General features: G+C 41.1%; 1 protein-coding gene across 1 annotated transcript; it reads right to left on the bottom strand.

Annotated features, from left to right (window-relative positions):
* Positions 1-411: 411 nt before the first annotated feature.
* On the bottom strand, positions 412-15862 carry LOC131952293 (uncharacterized). The gene is made up of 5 exons (XM_059314900.1): positions 15572-15862; positions 6831-7368; positions 6504-6549; positions 1446-1639; positions 412-603 (listed from the first exon to the last, which is right to left on the bottom strand). Exons 1-5 carry the CDS (start codon positions 15860-15862, stop codon positions 566-568), a joined length of 1107 nt encoding a protein of 368 aa, XP_059170883.1. The 3' UTR covers positions 412-565.
* Positions 15863-17238: the final 1376 nt, after the last annotated feature.

Here is a 17238-nt window from a genome sequence, read left to right as displayed (position 1 = left end):
TTTAAGTATTTAAAATGGATTAAAAATCATAACTAGATCTATATCCCGAGTTCCCATCCCCTGTTGTTTTATATAAGAATATTCGAGAAAGCTTAGGGGATATCACTCCCAGTTTATTTTATATTAAAATCTATGCTCATTTACTCCGGATCCAAGAATTTTTTACAAGAACATTTCCCAACCTAATGGTCAGTTGAGGAATTTATTGAAGGTACAGCTGACGATGCTAGCAGTTACTTCCAGGCATCTCTTCTCTTCCCCCCCCCCCCCCCCCCCCCCCCCGGAGAAAAAAGTCTGGAAGAAACACTGGATGCTAGTATGGGTATTTAAAGGAGTTGACGCCATTTATGTACATTCTGACCCCGCTCCGCCAAGCAAGAACAAAATAACAAACAAGACGTTTTACTGTGACTAGTATATATTTTTTTATTTATTCCCTAGCGTAGTGATTTCAAGCTTTGACTTTATTTCCTGACGGGGTGGTCGTTTCTCTAGTTATGGAGAGCTCCAGTGCCCTTGTCAATATGATAGATGGTCTAGAGTTGTCGTCCTTGTTATGATGGATTCATTCGGTGGCCGTTTCTTGTTCTAGTCTACTAAATCCTGTCAACATTTCGTATTTTGGTTAAATTACATTACAATAAGATTGTCAGCAAATTTTTTAAATTTTCAAATGTCAACATTATTATTGTTGACATTACACGCAGAATATTTAGTAGGAAGCTCGAAAACTGGTTAGCTAAATGGCCCCGCCAAAATAAATCCCGTCATATAGGCTCCCGACAAAACGACTCCCGACGAATTCTCTTCTTCCCCCCTCCCCCCCCCGTCATTTAGGCTCCCGTCAAATAGGATTCCGTCAAATAGGCTTCCATCAATTAGACTCATGGCATTACGACTCCCAACAAATAGGCTTCCGTCATATTAGGCTCCCGACAAAAAGGCCCATTTCAATACGATTTGTTTACGAACTGCTGTTAGTTCTTGAAACATTATTTTCATTCAGGCATTTAAAAGAGGTTATTGTGGTAGTAGAGGTAGGACAAATTTGTTACTTTTATGCCAATAGTGGTCATACGATTCATTTGTCTGGAGCAAATATGTCGGAAGTCATTTTGCCGGGAGCCAATATGTTGGGAGCCCATTTGTTGGGAGCAATTTTTCGGGGGCCCATTTGTCAAAACACACAAAAATAACATTGCAAAAGGCTTGCGTAGTATTCTGATTTATCCGGCGATGGGAGTGGGGGGGGGGGGGGGGGGTATAAATCGGTCTATGGTGCGTGACGTCACCTATGGACGAGCAGTTATAAGATCGCCTATGGCATGAACAGTTTACTCACCTTCTGTGTAGAGCAGTTATAAGATCCCTATGGCATGAACAGTTTACTCACCTTCTGTGTAGAGCAGTTATAAGATCCCCTATGGCATGAATAGTTTACTCACCTTCCGGGTAGATTTCCTGGTCGCAGTGTAGCCCAGTCCAAGATGGCTGACAGTTGCAGTAGGACCCGTCTGATGTGACGTCACATGTCCCGTGTACACAGGGCGACGAGCAGGGCTGTGTACAGTACACACCGGCCCATCCAGGCTCGCACTCGCAGGTCAAGGCGGCAATACAGAAGTCGATGTCCGGGCAGCTAGAGGGTGGACGAGGACAAAATCAGTTTTTTACAGGATTGAAACGCTGGATCCAGATTGGTGTTGCCAGAAAACATATTTTTCAACCAAAACTAAATATTTTATAACATTTGTGAAATAACTACAAATATTTGAACTGAAAAAATTAATAATTCTAAACGGCTTTTATTAAAAAATATGAATTGAGAGTAATCGATTGTTCCCAAACAACTTTAATTTTTTTAAATGAAACTATAATTTTATCGCTTGCCTTAATTTTTGAAAGAATTTAACTTTATAAAGAATGAATACTTAGGGTTTTCAAGCCTATACAACAGTAAGGAAGGTTCAAAACGTTTTTTTGTCAGGATGGTTCAATGACAATATGAAGTGTCAGGTATTTGGTGGCTACAGGTCAGTTAGAGTACTTGGTGGCTACAGGTCAGAGTACTTGGTGGCTACAGGTCAGTTAGAGTACTTGGTGGCTACAGGTCAGTTAGAGTACTTGGTGGCTACAGGTCAGCTAGAGTACTTGGTGGCTACAGGTCAGTTAGAGTACTTGGTGGCTACAGGTCAGTTAGAGTACTTGGTGGCTACAGGTCAGAGTACTTGGTGGCTACAGGTCAGAGTACTTGGTGGCTACAGGTCAGTTAGAGTACTTGGTGGCTACAGGTCAGCTAGAGTACTTGGTGGCTACAGGTCAGCTAGAGTACTTGGTGGCTACAGGTCAGCTAGAGTACTTGGTGGCTACAGGTCAGATAGAGTACTTGGTGGCTACAGGTCAGTTAGAGTACTTGGTGGCTACAGGTCAGTTAGAGTACTTGGTGGCTACAGGTCAGTTAGAGTACTTGGTGGATACAGGTCAGAGTACTTGGTGGCTACAGGTCAGAGTACTTGGTGGCTACAGGTCAGTTAGAGTACTTGGTGGCTACAGGTCAGCTAGAGTTCTTGGTGGCTACAGGTCAGTTAGAGTACTTGGTGGCTACAGGTCAGAGTACTTGGTGGCTACAGGTCAGAGTACTTGGTGGCTACAGGTCAGTTAGAGTACTTGGTGGCTACAGGTCAGCTAGAGTACTTGGTGGCTACAGGTCAGCTAGAGTACTTGGTGGCCACAGGTCAGCTAGAGTACTTGGTGGCTACAGGTCAGATAGAGTACTTGGTGGCTACAGGTCAGTTAGAGTACTTGGTGGCTACAGGTCAGCTAGAGTTCTTGGTGGATACAGGTCAGTTAGAGTACTTGGTGGCTACAGGTCAGCTAGAGTACTTGGTGGCTACAGGTCAGTTAGAGTACTTGGTGGCTACAGGTCAGAGTACTTGGTGGCTACAGGTCAGTTAGAGTACTTGGTGGCTACAGGTCAGTTAGGGTACTTGGTGGCTACAGGTCAGTTAGAGTACTTGGTGGCTACAGGTCAGTTAGAGTACTTGGTGGCTACAGGTCAGTTAGAGTACTTGGTGGCTACAGGTCAGAGTACTTGGTGGCTACAGGTCAGTTAGAGTACTTGGTGGCTACAGGTCAGAGTACTTGGTTGCTACAGGTCAGAGTACTTGGTGGCTACAGGTCAGAGTACTTGGTGGCTACAGGTCAGTTAGAGTACTTGGTGGCTACAGGTCAGTTAGAGTACTTGGTGGCTACAGGTCAGTTAAAGTACTTGGTGGCTACAGGTCAGTTAGAGTACTTGGTGGCTACAGGTCAGTTAGAGTACTTGGTGGCTACAGGTCAGTTAGAGTACTTGGTGGCTACAGGTCAGTTAGAGTACTTGGTGGCTACAGGTCAGAGTACTTGGTGGCTACAGGTCAGCTAGAGTACTTGGTGGCTACAGGTCAGAGTACTTGGTGGCTACAGGTCAGAGTACTTGGTGGCTACAGGTCAGAGTACTTGGTGGCTACAGGTCAGAGTACTTGGTGGCTACAGGTCAGAGTACTTGGTGGCTTCAGGTCAGTTAGAGTACTTGGTGGCTACAGGTCAGAGTACTTGGTGGCTACAGGTCAGTTAGAGTACTTGGTGGCTACAGGTCAGTTAGAGTACTTGGTGGCTACAGGTCAGCTAGAGTACTTGGTGGCTACACGTCAGTCAGAGTACTTGGTGGCTACAGGTCAGTTAGAGTACTTGGTGGCTACAGGTCAGTTAGAGTACTTGGTGGCTACAGGTCAGAGTACTTGGTGGCTACAGGTCAGAGTACTTGGTGGCTACAGGTCAGAGTACTTGGTGGCTACAGGTCAGTTAGAGTACTTGGTGGCTACAGGTCAGTTAGAGTACTTGGTGGCTACAGGTCAGAGTACTTGGTGGCTACAGGTCAGTCAGAGTACTTGGTGGCTACAGGTCAGAGTACTTGGTGGCTACAGGTCAGTTAGAGTACTTGGTGGCTACAGGTCAGCTAGAGTACTTGGTGGCTACAGGTCAGTTAGAGTACTTGGTGGCTACAGGTCAGTTAGAGTACTTGGTGGCTACAGGTCAGTTAGAGTACTTGGTGGCTACAGGTCAGTTAGAGTACTTGGTGGCTACAGGTCAGTTAGAGTACTTGGTGGCTACAGGTCAGCTAGAGTACTTGGTGGCTACAGGTCAGTTAGAGTACTTGGTGGCTACAGGTCAGTTAGAGTACTTGGTGGCTACAGGTCAGAGTACTTGGTGGCTACAGGTCAGCTAGAGTACTTGGTGGCTACAGGTCAGAGTACTTGGTGGCTACAGGTCAGTTAGAGTACTTGGTGGCTACAGGTCAGAGTACTTGGTGGCTACAGGTCAGTTAGAGTACTTGGTGGCTACAGGTCAGCTAGAGTACTTGGTGGCTACAGGTCAGTTAGAGTACTTGGTGGCTACAGGTCAGTTAGAGTACTTGGTGGCTACAGGTCAGTTAGGGTACTTGGTGGCTACAGGTCAGTTAGAGTACTTGGTGGCTACAGGTCAGTTAGAGTACTTGGTGGCTACAGGTCAGTTAGAGTACTTGGTGGCTACAGGTCAGAGTACTTGGTGGCTACAGGTCAGTTAGAGTACTTGGTGGCTACAGGTCAGAGTACTTGGTTGCTACAGGTCAGAGTACTTGGTGGCTACAGGTCAGAGTACTTGGTGGCTACAGGTCAGTTAGAGTACTTGGTGGCTACAGGTCAGTTAGAGTACTTGGTGGCTACAGGTCAGTTAAAGTACTTGGTGGCTACAGGTCAGTTAGAGTACTTGGTGGCTACAGGTCAGTTAGAGTACTTGGTGGCTACAGGTCAGTTAGAGTACTTGGTGGCTACAGGTCAGTTAGAGTACTTGGTAGCTACAGGTCAGTTAGAGTACTTGGTGGCTACAGGTCAGTTAGAGTAGTTGGTGGCTACAGGTCAGTTAGAGTACTTGGTGCTACAGGTTAGAGTACTTGGTGGCTACAGGTCAGTTAGAGTACTAGGTGGCTACAGGTCAGTTAGAGTACTTGGTGGCTACAGGTCAGTTAGAGTACTTGGTGGCTACAGGTCAGCTAGAGTACTTGGTGGCTACAGGTCAGTTAGAGTACTTGGTGGCTACAGGTCAGTTAGAGTACTTGGTGGCTACAGTTCAGTTAGAGTACTTGGTGGCTACAGGTCAGTTAGAGTACTTGGTGTCTACAGGTCAGAGTACTTGGTGTCTACAGGTCAGTTAGAGTACTTGGTGGCTACAGGTCAGTTAGAGTACTTGGTGGCTACAGGTCAGTTAGAGTACTTGGTGGCTACAGGTCAGTTAGAGTACTTGGTGGCTACAGGTCAGTTAGAGTACTTGGTGGCTACAGGTCAGAGTACTTGGTGGCTACAGGTCAGAGTACTTGGTGTCTACAGGTCAGAGTACTTGGTGTCTACAGGTCAGTTAGAGTACTTGGTGGCTACAGGTCAGTTAGAGTACTTGGTGGCTACAGGTCAGTTAGAGTACTTGGTGGCTACAGGTCAGAGTACTTGGTGGCTACAGGTCAGAGTACTTGGTGGCTACAGGTCAGTTAGAGTACTTGGTGGCTACAGGTCAGTTAGAGTACTTGGTGGCTACAGGTCAGTTAGAGTACTTGGTGGCTACAGGTCAGTTAGAGTACTTGATGGCTACAGGTCAGTTAGAGTACTTGGTGGCTACAGGTCAGTTAGAGTACTTGATGGCTACAGGTCAGTTAGAGTACTTGGTGGCTACATGTCAGAGTACTTGGTGCTACAGGTCAGTTAGAGTACTTGGTGCTACAGGTCAGTTAGAGTACTTGGTGGCTACATGTCAGCTAGAGTACTTGGTGGCTACACGTCAGTTAGAGTACTTGGTGGCTACAGGTCAACTAGAGTACTTGGTGGCTACAGGTCAGTTAGAGTACTTGGTGGCTACAGGTCAGTTAGAGTACTTGGTGGCTACAGGTCAGTTAGAGTACTTGGTGGCTACAGGTCAGTTAGAGTACTTGGTGGCTACAGGTCAGTTAAAGTACTTGGTGGCTACAGGTCAGTTAGAGTACTTGATGGCTACAGGTCAGTTAGAGTACTTGGTGGCTACAGTTCAGTTAGAGTACTTGGTGGCTACAGGTCTAGATGTGGACTATTCTATCAAAAGAATCTAGATTCTCAAGATTTCTAGAGTATCCTATCTAGACTCTCCTCTCATACAATGTACGTGCTGGTAGAAAATATAAGGCGCTATTGTCTTACAAGTGTGTAACCTGAATTAAAAAATGCAAATTAGATGGTTTAAATTAAATCCTGGATTATCGATTTTACTGCTCTGAACTATGTGTAGGGCCTTATATATATATATATATATATATATATATATATATATATATATATATATATATATATATATATATATATATATATATATATATATATATGTAAGTATGTACGTATATACATATTCACATAGATATATTTTTATATAATGTATATTTTTAGTGACCCAAGATGTGGTCGACTTACTTTAGATCTTCTTTGTTCAGGCAGTGCCATTCATCAGGGATATTACCTAGAGAAAAAAAAAACATGTACAAACTGACACTAAGTAAAACATTCTTGAATCTTAAGAGGAAACTTTAATAGATTGCCGAAGTTAATCTTTGATTCTTAATTAGCAGCACGTTTAAGTTGTAAGGTCAGGCGTTGATGGAGTCAAAGTTTAAACTATGACGTCATGTCTACCTGGTGTCAAAGTTTAAACTATGACGTCATGTCTACCTTGTGTCAAAGTTTAAACTATGACGTCATGTCTACCTGATGTCAAAGTTTAAACTATGACGTCATGTCTACCTGATGTCGACGCTGGACTTGTGCTAAAGTTTTCCGTCTCTTCAAACGTGCGGCCGGCAATTTCCGGCTGAAGGTCAACTGAGTCGTCAACTTCAGACAGACGGTCAAGTGTGTGGTCAACTTCAGGCAAACGGTCAACTGTGTGGTCAACTTCAGGCAGACGGTCAACTTTTTCGTCAACTTCAGGCAGACGGTCAACTGTGTCGGCAACTTCAGGCAAACGGTCAAGTGTGTGGTCAACTTCAGGCAGACGGTCAACTTTTTCGGCAACTTCAGACAGACGGTCAAGTGTGTCGGAAACTTCAGACAGACGGTCAACTTTGCCGTCAACTTCAGGCAGACGGTCAACTTCAGGCAAACGGTCAACTTTGCCGTCAACTTCAGGCAGACGGTCAACTTCAGGCAGACGGTCAACTTCAGACAGACGGTCAAGTGTGTCGGCAACTTCAGGCAAACGGTCAAGGGTGTAGGCAAAGATCTCTCTTGTTAAACACAGGGTAGCCAACAGACTGAGGAGGGCCTTCATCGTTACTGGGGGCTGGGGATACAAGACAAGACAGGTTATTGACTGGTTAGATCAGGACAAGACAGGTTATTGACTGGTTAGATCAGGACAAGACAGGTTATTGACTGGTTAGATCAGGACAAGACAGGTTATTGACTGGTTAGATCAGGACAAGACAGGTTATTGACTGGTTAGATCAGGACAAGACAGGTTATTGACTGGTTAGATCAGGACAAGACAGGTTATTGACTGGTTAGATCAGGACAAGACAGGTTATTGTCTGGTTAGATCAGGACAAGACAGGTTATTGACTGGTTAGATCAAGACAAGACAGGTTATTGACTGGTTAGATTGATACAAGACAGGTTATTGACTGGTTAGATCAAGACAAGACAGGTTATTGTCTGGTTAGATCAGGACAAGACAGGTTATTGACTGGTTAGATCAAGACAAGACAGGTTATTGACTGGTTAGATCAGGACAAGACAGGTTATCGACTGATTAGATCAAGAGAAGTTATAGACTGGTTAGATTGATACAAGACAGGTTATAGACCGGTTAGATCAGAACAAGACAGGTTGTTGACTGGTAAGATTGATCTATCGTCTGTACATGTATATTAAAATATCTTTATGAAGCGGAATCATGCACCGCTTCTCTACAATCTGAATATCGGACAAAGAGCAATATCGGACAAAGAGCAATTCGCCGTAGTGTAGGCTTTAGCCAAGCTGCAGATGTGTGATAGATGATCTTTGTTGAGTAAAGTGGAAGGAAATGTGTAGACGTGTGATAGATGATCTTTGTTGAGTAAAGTGAAAGGAAATGTGTAGACGTGTGATAGATGATCTTTGTTGAGTAAAGTGGAAAGAAATGTGTAGACGTGTGATAGATGATCTTTGTTGAGTAAAGTGGAAGGAAATGTGTAGACGTGTGATAGATGATCTTTGTTGAGTAAAGTGAAAGGAAATGTGTAGACGTGTGATAGATGATCTTTGTTGAGTAAAGTGAAAGGAAATGTGTAGACGTGTGATAGATGATCTTTGTTGAGTAAAGTGAAAGGTAATATGTAGACGTGTGATAGATGATCTTTGTTGAGTAAAGTGAAAGGAAATGTGTAGACGTGTGATAGATGATCTTTGTTGAGTAAAGTGAAAGGAAATGTGTAGACGTGTGATAGATGATCTTTGTTGAGTAAAGTGGAAGGAAATGTGTAGACGTGTGATAGATGATCTTTGTTGAGTAAAGTGGAAGGAAATGTGTAGACGTGAATCTATGCTATGACTCGGCTCAGCACTGACGGGAAAAGTCTATGATAGAAATAGATGAACTCTACTTTACCTTTAAACTATGGTCACAGAAACACTTGAGCTCTTTTTTTTTTACCTAACTGAGACCCTCTACTATATTAAATTTTAACTGCTACTATTTAAAGAAACAACGTAATTTCTACCTGTAGTGATGATATTTGAGAAAGTGATGAAAGTCGTTAAACGGAGCTCTTGATGGTCCGCGTTCCTTCATCCCATGTTTATATACCATTCGCGGCTGACTCGGCTGAATGAGAATAGATGAGTAAATAAAGATAAATGTTGGAGACGTGTGCAAGCACTTTCTCTCCTTAACTGGTGTCAAGTGGGTTTTCAATATAAAGTCATGAGTGTCGAGATTATGTTGAAATGTTGGTATTATGACGTCAACTAAAGTATGTTATTATGTAATATGTTGTTGGCGTTGATCGTCTTCTCGTAAAAGCGGATACAACGGACGGCGTGGTTGGATGGTAGAGCGCAGGACCGCTAAAGTCTCGAGTTCGCATCCCGGACTTGATTCTGTACGACGTCCTTGAGTCCACTCAGCTCTAATAAGTACCTGAATGATGCGAGGGACAGAAAAGTCGACTGGAGATATAAATAATCACACTATGCGGAGGCCACAAAAACAGATGAACTCTACTCTATCTACCATACTCACCGCCAGGTCTGAACGTGTACTGTTGTTAATTTTTAAACGAATACTGAACAAAATATCCCGCGACATGCCAATCAGTACACAGCGATTAATTAATGAACTCTTCTAGAATACATGTTGGAGAGTTCAGTAGTTTACAAAACGCCTGCCAACTACCCCAGCCAGGCTTGTGTTGATGGCATTTTAGCAGCATAATGATCGGGTAGCGCCGTAAGGATGGCACGTGGGGCGGGCTGTCCCACCCCCACCCCCCCCCCCCCCCCCTTCATTCCAATATCAACAATGTAAGCTTAGCGTTAGGAACCTATTCACACTAGATATGACTTATACCATGTGTACAATTTGTGTACAACATTTATTGGAACAGTTGTAAAGTATGTGTACATTTATTGAAACAGTTGTACATTATGTGTACAGCATTTATTGGAACAGTTATACTTGTGTACACCATTTATTATTGCACCTAACAGTCATCCAGCTTTTGCCCTTAATAAATTATAAACATTATCGTTTTATAAATGTTCAGCATGTCTACATCCAGTGGCGTAGGCAGGGGGGGTTAGGGGGGTCATAACCCCCCCCCCCCATAGACCCCTCGGTATATAGAAAAAGTATGAGGGGGGTGCAAATCGAAAGTTTGAGGGGGGGGGGTGCAAATCGAAAGTTTGTCCCCGGGTAAAAATTGGAACCCCCCCCCCCCTTGGGACGATCATGGCTACGCCACTGTCTACATCAGACATGTATACAGACAACAGACTCTATTTGAACAGATAAACCACAATCATAACAAAAACCACAACATATAAGGCGCTAGTTACACAACTAATATCACCCCCCCCCCCACACACACACACAAACACACAAACACACACAAACACACACTTTGAAGACTCTTCAAGCTCGCCAAATTTCCTTAACGAGCAAGTCAGCTCTCCTTTTGTGAAAACTTAGACAACATCCGGGCCATTGACATCTGCAAAAAGACACAGGACACAGAGTATCAGCCAATCAAAACCAATTTTACAAAGTGTTGTCTCATCTCTCTAGATGTGACGTCATCAATTGCTCACGTGACGTCATCAGTCTATTATTTGTTGTGGTTTGATACGTCAGATGTTGATATGTTGGGTATGTTGACATGATTCTATCTGGACGGAGCTTAAGACTAGCAGTACAACAGTGGGGAGATAATTAGATATCAGCTGTCAAATTTGGCTGTCATTGAAAGTTGTCCATGGGTTAAACTGCTGACAGTGTGAGTGCTAATGTACGTGCTTGCGTGCTCACACTGGTCACCTTGTGAGGGGTCAGCTGACAGTGGGCAGGGTGAGAGTTGAGGAGAGAGTTTATGACCTCAGCACTGACCTCGTGATGCACGTGCTGAGAATGATAGACTCTCAGCTCACTCGCACACACTAGGTGCTGGCGTCTGCTCACGTGCACACTAGGTGCTGGCGTCTGGTCACGTGCACATACACTCACGCAGACTCATATATACATACACATAATGAAACATACATAGGCCTACGTATATACAGATACGCAATGATACATACAGACAGACAGTGATAATAATATATACAGACACACAGTGATATTTACAGACACACAGTGATATTTACACTCAGATACATAATGGTATATACCACTACACACACCATACAGACATGAAGACAGAGACAAGTCATAGACATGGTGAATATAAACTAAACTCACAAAATGGACACAACCAGTACACATTCATGCACAAACCTTGCCTCTCTACGTGAAAATACATACAATATACATACACTATATATATATATATATATATATATATATATATATGTATATATATATATATATATATATATATATATATATATATATATATATATATATATATATATATATATATATATATATATATATATACATATATTTGTATAACATATACATATATGCATGAATGTGTTTAGTGTTTATATATATATAAACATATATATATATATATATATATATATATATATATATATATATATATATATATATATATATATATATATATATATATATATATATATATATATATATATATATATATATAAAAGTAAATTTGTGTATATAAATATGTATATATATGCCGTTATATGCATATATCTGCGTTTATATGTGCATATATATATATATATATATATATATATATATCATTAAATTATAATATATACTCTCCTGAATTCCGATGGAATGAAACAACAATTTGCTAACTGATTATCAACTTGCCAACATATTCAATCCTGTCCTATGTACACAGACTATGGTGATTTCGCCCTGATCGTAAACATATAGACCTATTTAGTCTGACGTAGGCATGTGTTTGACAGGAGGGGTGGGGACAATGGGGTGTGGTGTTTCCTTGCCGATGGTCGTTGAGGGAACCACACCAGGTGTGTACATGAATATTTTGTTCGTCTGGTCCAGGGCCATTTTAATAATGGGGTAGGCTTGTTGGTAAACTGGAATTAATTGAGGGGCGAATATTGGGATTTTAATAGCTTATTTAGGAGCTGATGATTAAATTGTTTATGGACTTAGCTAACTCTAGTGCCATTAACTTTGATTGATTGTGTTTTGTGTCAAAACATAGAAGGTCGTCTAACAAGCACAATCTGTGTATCGACCTTATTTTCTGTACTGACGTTTTTAAAGTATTTTTAATTGGGCTAAATTGGTCCATTTGGGAATTGTTGATATTAAGAGTTGAATGTAGAGTAACGATTGTGTAATAAAAAAACCACATGTGTATGTGGATTTAGTGAGGTAGGGTGGCATTGACCGAGAACCCTAGCCACGCCACTGCTAGTGTGTTGATACCTGGATTCATCAAACTAAAACAATGCTTTCATTCTGGGCAGAGGCGTAGCGACCCTTCCCGGCGCCCGGGGACAAACTTTCAGTTTGGCGCCCCCCTCGAGAGCAAATTTTCAATTTGTAACCCCCCCCCCCCCCCCCCACCTAAAACTTTCGATTTGCACCCCCTCCCCTCAAACTTTCGATTTGCACCCCCCCCCCCTCAAACTGCAAAAAATGCAGCTAAAATGACATTTTTATTTGTTTTTACAACCCGGAGACATATGTCGTCCCCCCCCCCCCTGCCGCCCCTGCCCCCCCCCCATCGCTACGCCTCTTTCTGGTCTAGCCACGCCACTGCTAGTGTGTTGATTCATCAAACTAAAACAATGCTTTCATTCTGGGCTAGCCACGTCACGCAGAAACTTCGCCCCCCCCCCCCCCCCCCCCCCCGCTTCGTGTGTGCCTGACGTTTGGCTGTGGCACGCCATTGGTCACGTCTGCTTCACGTCTGCTGAATCTCTCCCTATCGTAATTGATCTAACCGAAAGTTAATTAATTTGGTTATTTAAATATTGGCTTTTTTTTTGTCGAAAGTTACAGCAGGTTTATGAAACTTGTTCTCAACTACTTTTTAAAATAAACGACTTTGTTTGAAAGTCAAGAAAATAAGTCACCGAAAATTTTTGTCAATTTTTAAAAAATGAAAATAGATTTAAAATATGTATGTAACAAACAAAATGTGACATTCAGGCAACTAAAATTACTCGCTTAGATTCAAATTTGCCGAAGGATAAAAACACAATATCTACCCAACTTTAAAGTTCAATTACAAGAAAATGCCATGCCATGTAACGTCTGTTCGTACAGAATGTCATGTGTCATGTTGATATAGAAATGTCAAGTGTCATTTGTTTATAATAAATATTTTGTCAAAATTTGTGTAAAATTATCATGTGTCATTAGCAGGAATGTCATGTATCCTTTGGTGGTGTAGAAATATCATGTTTGTATGGAAATGTCATGTCATAAATATGTGTTGTAATGTCATCTGCTAAGATATTAAGATAACAAGTCAAGCTGAATGGGCTAAGGTATAAAGTCTTGAGCTTAAATATCAGCTTGTGTATCAGGAGTTAAGATATCAAGTATAGAGCTAAGATATCAAGTCATGTGAGCTAAGTTGAGTATCATGAACTTGGATACCTAGTTGTTCATTATGAGAAGATAAAAGTAGAGTATCATAAGCTTAGATACCAAGAAGTTCATTATGAAAAGATAAAAGTCGAATATCATAAGCTTAGATACCAAGTTGTTCATTATGAGAAGAAAAAAGTCGAATATCATAAGCTTAGATACAAAGTTGTTCATTATGAGAAGATAAAAGTCGAGTATCATGAACTTAGATACCAAGTAGTTCATTATGAGAAGATAAAAGTAGATTATCATGAGATACGAAGTGAAAATCTGATCTCACGAGGACTTGGCCTGGGTCAACTGACCTATGTGAACCAAACAGCCTGATCAAACAACACACAACAAACACGGCTGGCTGGCGTGTAACGCTACACTTATCAAACAAGACACGGTGGCTAGACTAGGGGAGGGAATCGTGTAACAGAATAAGGGAAGTAAGCGGGAAAGTTGAAAATTTATAAGAAAATTGTTTGTTCGTTTGAATATTTTACTGCAATCTGAAAGCTTCTAAATATTATACAAAAACAAAATCTAATCAATACAAGTACGTATAAGTTTATAAAAAAAAAGTATGCTGAGTATTATTTTTTTTTAAATTTATAAAATCAAACAATCCGCTCTTCGTCGTTTACAAACAAATATTTAAATGACTTCAAACACTTTACGACTACTCTATTGGCTCGCTATCTTTTAGTTCCACAAATCTTTCAATAAATTTATAGTAAAAAAAAAAAAAAAAAAAAAAAAATTGCAATAAATTTATAGTAAGAAATTCTACTGTAGTAAAAATCAGGGGCCAGGAATTAAAAACATTTTTGTGTTGTCAATACTTAGTTAAACTTTTGTTATTTATGCTTCTCTTTAAAAAAAAAATGACACTTGCCGCAGTTCAGCACTATGGCATTTGTTTGATTAAAAGGATTCTTTCTCTTTTTTTATTAATGATAATTATTTACAATGTTTTCGAGAAATTAAATTAAATAATTTAAATTAAATGGTATTTTAATTAAATTAAATAATATTAATGAATACATGTCATATTGATGATGCAATGAAAATATTTGGTTAAGTTCCTTCATTTGCAACTATATCGAATGCTTTAAAAGGTAGCCTATATGGCGACAAACAGCGAACAAATAGTAATAATAATTATTTTTTTTAATTTAAATAGTAAACTAATTATTGATCTGGATGAATTTGACAATAAAAATTAATTCAATGTGTAGATCTACACTTATCTATATAAAGAGATCGATTATCTCCCCTAATATAGTTCGCATGTCTTAATATTCTTTTTTGTCAAATTGGTTTTTTCACTAGGACTACAACACAGATTGTGTTGCGTTTCTTGTTTTATGTGATAAATTGTTTTGTGTTGTCGGCCTACATAGTGTTTTGTTCTTTTACTTTCTACTTAGTAAAGTTTGACAGTACTTTTCACCTTAGTGAAGCTATCTTATACAGCTAGTGTATATATTATATATATTTCTCGACTTGCCACTCCCCCTAACTCGAAAACATGTATACGGCTCTGATGGCGACAACATGATGAATTTTGTATTTTTGTTAAAATAAAGGTATATAACCGTACATGTCGGTATTTTCGTGTTCATTTATTGGTTGTTTCCCTTTGACTATTTCACTAGTGTTATTAATTTATTGCTTGTCTCCCTTCTATTGTTCTCCGGTAATCTTATTGATGCACAATGTGGGTTGTCAATTCACCACCCTATCTGACCGTCTTACTCACCTTCCATTTGACCGTCCATCTGACCGTCCATTAGACCGCCCATTTGACCTTCCATCTGATCCATTCGTTTGAACATCCATCGAATTGTTCGTCCATTTTACGGTCCATCTGGCCGTACATCACACCGTTAATTTATTTTCTTTTTTGACCGTCCATCTGACCGTCCATCTGACCGTCCATCTGACCTTCCATCTGACCGTCCATCCGACCTTCCATCTAACCACCATCTGACCGTCCAACTGACCGTCCATCTAACCGCCATCTGACCGTCCATCTGACATTCCATCTAACCACCATCTGACCGTCCATCTGACCGTCCATCTGACCGTCCATCTGACCGTCTATCTGACTGTCCATCTGACCGTCCATCTAACCGTCCATTTGACCGTCTGACGGTCCATCTGACCTTCCATTTGACCGTCCATCCGACCTTCCATTTAACCACTATCTGACCGTCTATCTGACCGTCCATCTGACCGTCCATCTAACCGTCCATTTGACCGTCTGACCGTCCATCTGACCTTCCATTTGACCGTCTATCTGACCGTCCATCTGACAGTCCATCTGACCGTCCATCTGACCGTCCATCTGACAGTCCATCTGACCGTCCATCTGACCGTCCATCTGACCGTCCATCTGACAGTCCATCTGACCGTCCATCTGACCGTCCATCTGACAGTCCATCTGACCGTCCATCTGACCGTCCATCTGACCGTCCATCTGACCGTCCATCTGACCGTCCATCTGACCGTCCATCTGACAGTACATCTGACCGTCCATCTAACCGTCCATCTGACCGTCCATCTGACCGTCCATCTAACCGTCCATCTGACCGTCCATCTGACCGTCCATCTAACCGTCCATCTGACCGTCCATCTGACCTGTTTTAATCCGTTCACCCTTCCCTCGCTCACAGAAATGTTGAGCTATCATCTGTTGTGCAACCATTCAACCAAACAACCAATCAATCAACCAATCAACCAATCAACCAATCAACCAATCAACCAATCAACCAATCAACAAATCAATCAATCAATCAATCAATCAACCAATCAACCAATCAACCAATCAATCACCCAATCAACCAATCAACCAATCAATCAACCAATCAACCAATCAACAATTAAACCAATCAATCAATCTATCCGTTTTACTTATCCATCTTGTTACATCATTGTTTAATCATTCCCTAAATCTTTTGTCAATTTAAAAATTGTGAACATTTCAACTTACACAAAGAAACAACAATTCCAGCAATCCGTGGCCAACATTATCTCATTTCATCTCACACAACACTTACATTCCCAGCTAAATGTTCATCTCACACAACACTTACATTCCCAGCTAAATGTTCATCTCACACAACACTTACATTCCCAGCAAAATGTTCATCTCACACAACACTTACATTCCCAGCAAAATGTTCATCTCACACAACACTTACATTCCCAGCTAAATGTTCATCTCACACAACACTTACATTCCCAGCAAAATGTTCATCTCACACAACACTTACATTCCCAGCAAAATGTTCATCTCACACAACACTTACATTCCCAGCTAAATGTTCATCTCACACAACACTTACATTCCCAGCTAAATTTTCATCTCACACAACACTTACATTCCCAGCTAAATTTTCATTTCACACAACACTTACATTCCCAGCTAAATTTGAATGCATCTAAAAATAGCACCAAAAACGTAAACAACAAACAACATTCCTTGTTGAAATTTTTTTTTCTTTTTTAACGACGAAATCAATGACCAAAAAAATTACCATAAACAGGCCAATGTGAGATTCTATTGGCAACAATATGGTGATCTGTCCCCCTCGACAGCTGCTCCTATTTAAGACAGCAACTGACACACACAACAATGCTAATTCCTGCCTGCCGTCAATTCTGATTCGATAAAAATTGTATCCGGAATTAACAACAGAACGAGCCTGGGAACTTGTTGAGTTCCGGGCTAAGGGGAGTGAACTGGCGCTGATATACAGATCTCTTAAGGGGAGAGAATGCGGTCGAATAGATTATCTCGCTTTAATCCAAGTCATATGTGACGGAAATAGAAGCTATCTAGAGCGTAAATTTTGGAGTAATAACAACAGGAAATCACAGTGCTGTTTTGAAGTGTACGGAAGTACATGTTTC

This window comes from Physella acuta, unplaced genomic scaffold (assembly GCF_028476545.2).
Source record: "Physella acuta isolate Inbredline_101_S28 unplaced genomic scaffold, ASM2847654v3 ptg000863l, whole genome shotgun sequence".
Lineage (NCBI taxonomy): Eukaryota > Metazoa > Mollusca > Gastropoda > Physidae > Physella > Physella acuta.
The sequence above is the reverse complement of the archived record's forward strand: the minus strand, read 5'-3'. Positions and strand labels throughout refer to the sequence as shown.

Bases quoted from the DNA above. Each gene is read 5' to 3' on its own strand.
- LOC131952293 (XM_059314900.1), bottom strand. From the start codon at position 15,862: ATGGACGGTCAGATGTACTGTCAGATGGACGGTCAGATGGACGGTCAG. The intron at 6,550-6,830 runs GTAGACATGACG...TTTTTTCTCTAG, and splicing joins AAGTCCAGCGTCGACATCAG to GTAATATCCCTGATGAATGG. The intron at 604-1,445 runs GTGAGTAAACTA...AAATGTTGACAG, and splicing joins CCAGGAAATCTACCCGGAAG to GATTTAGTAGACTAGAACAA.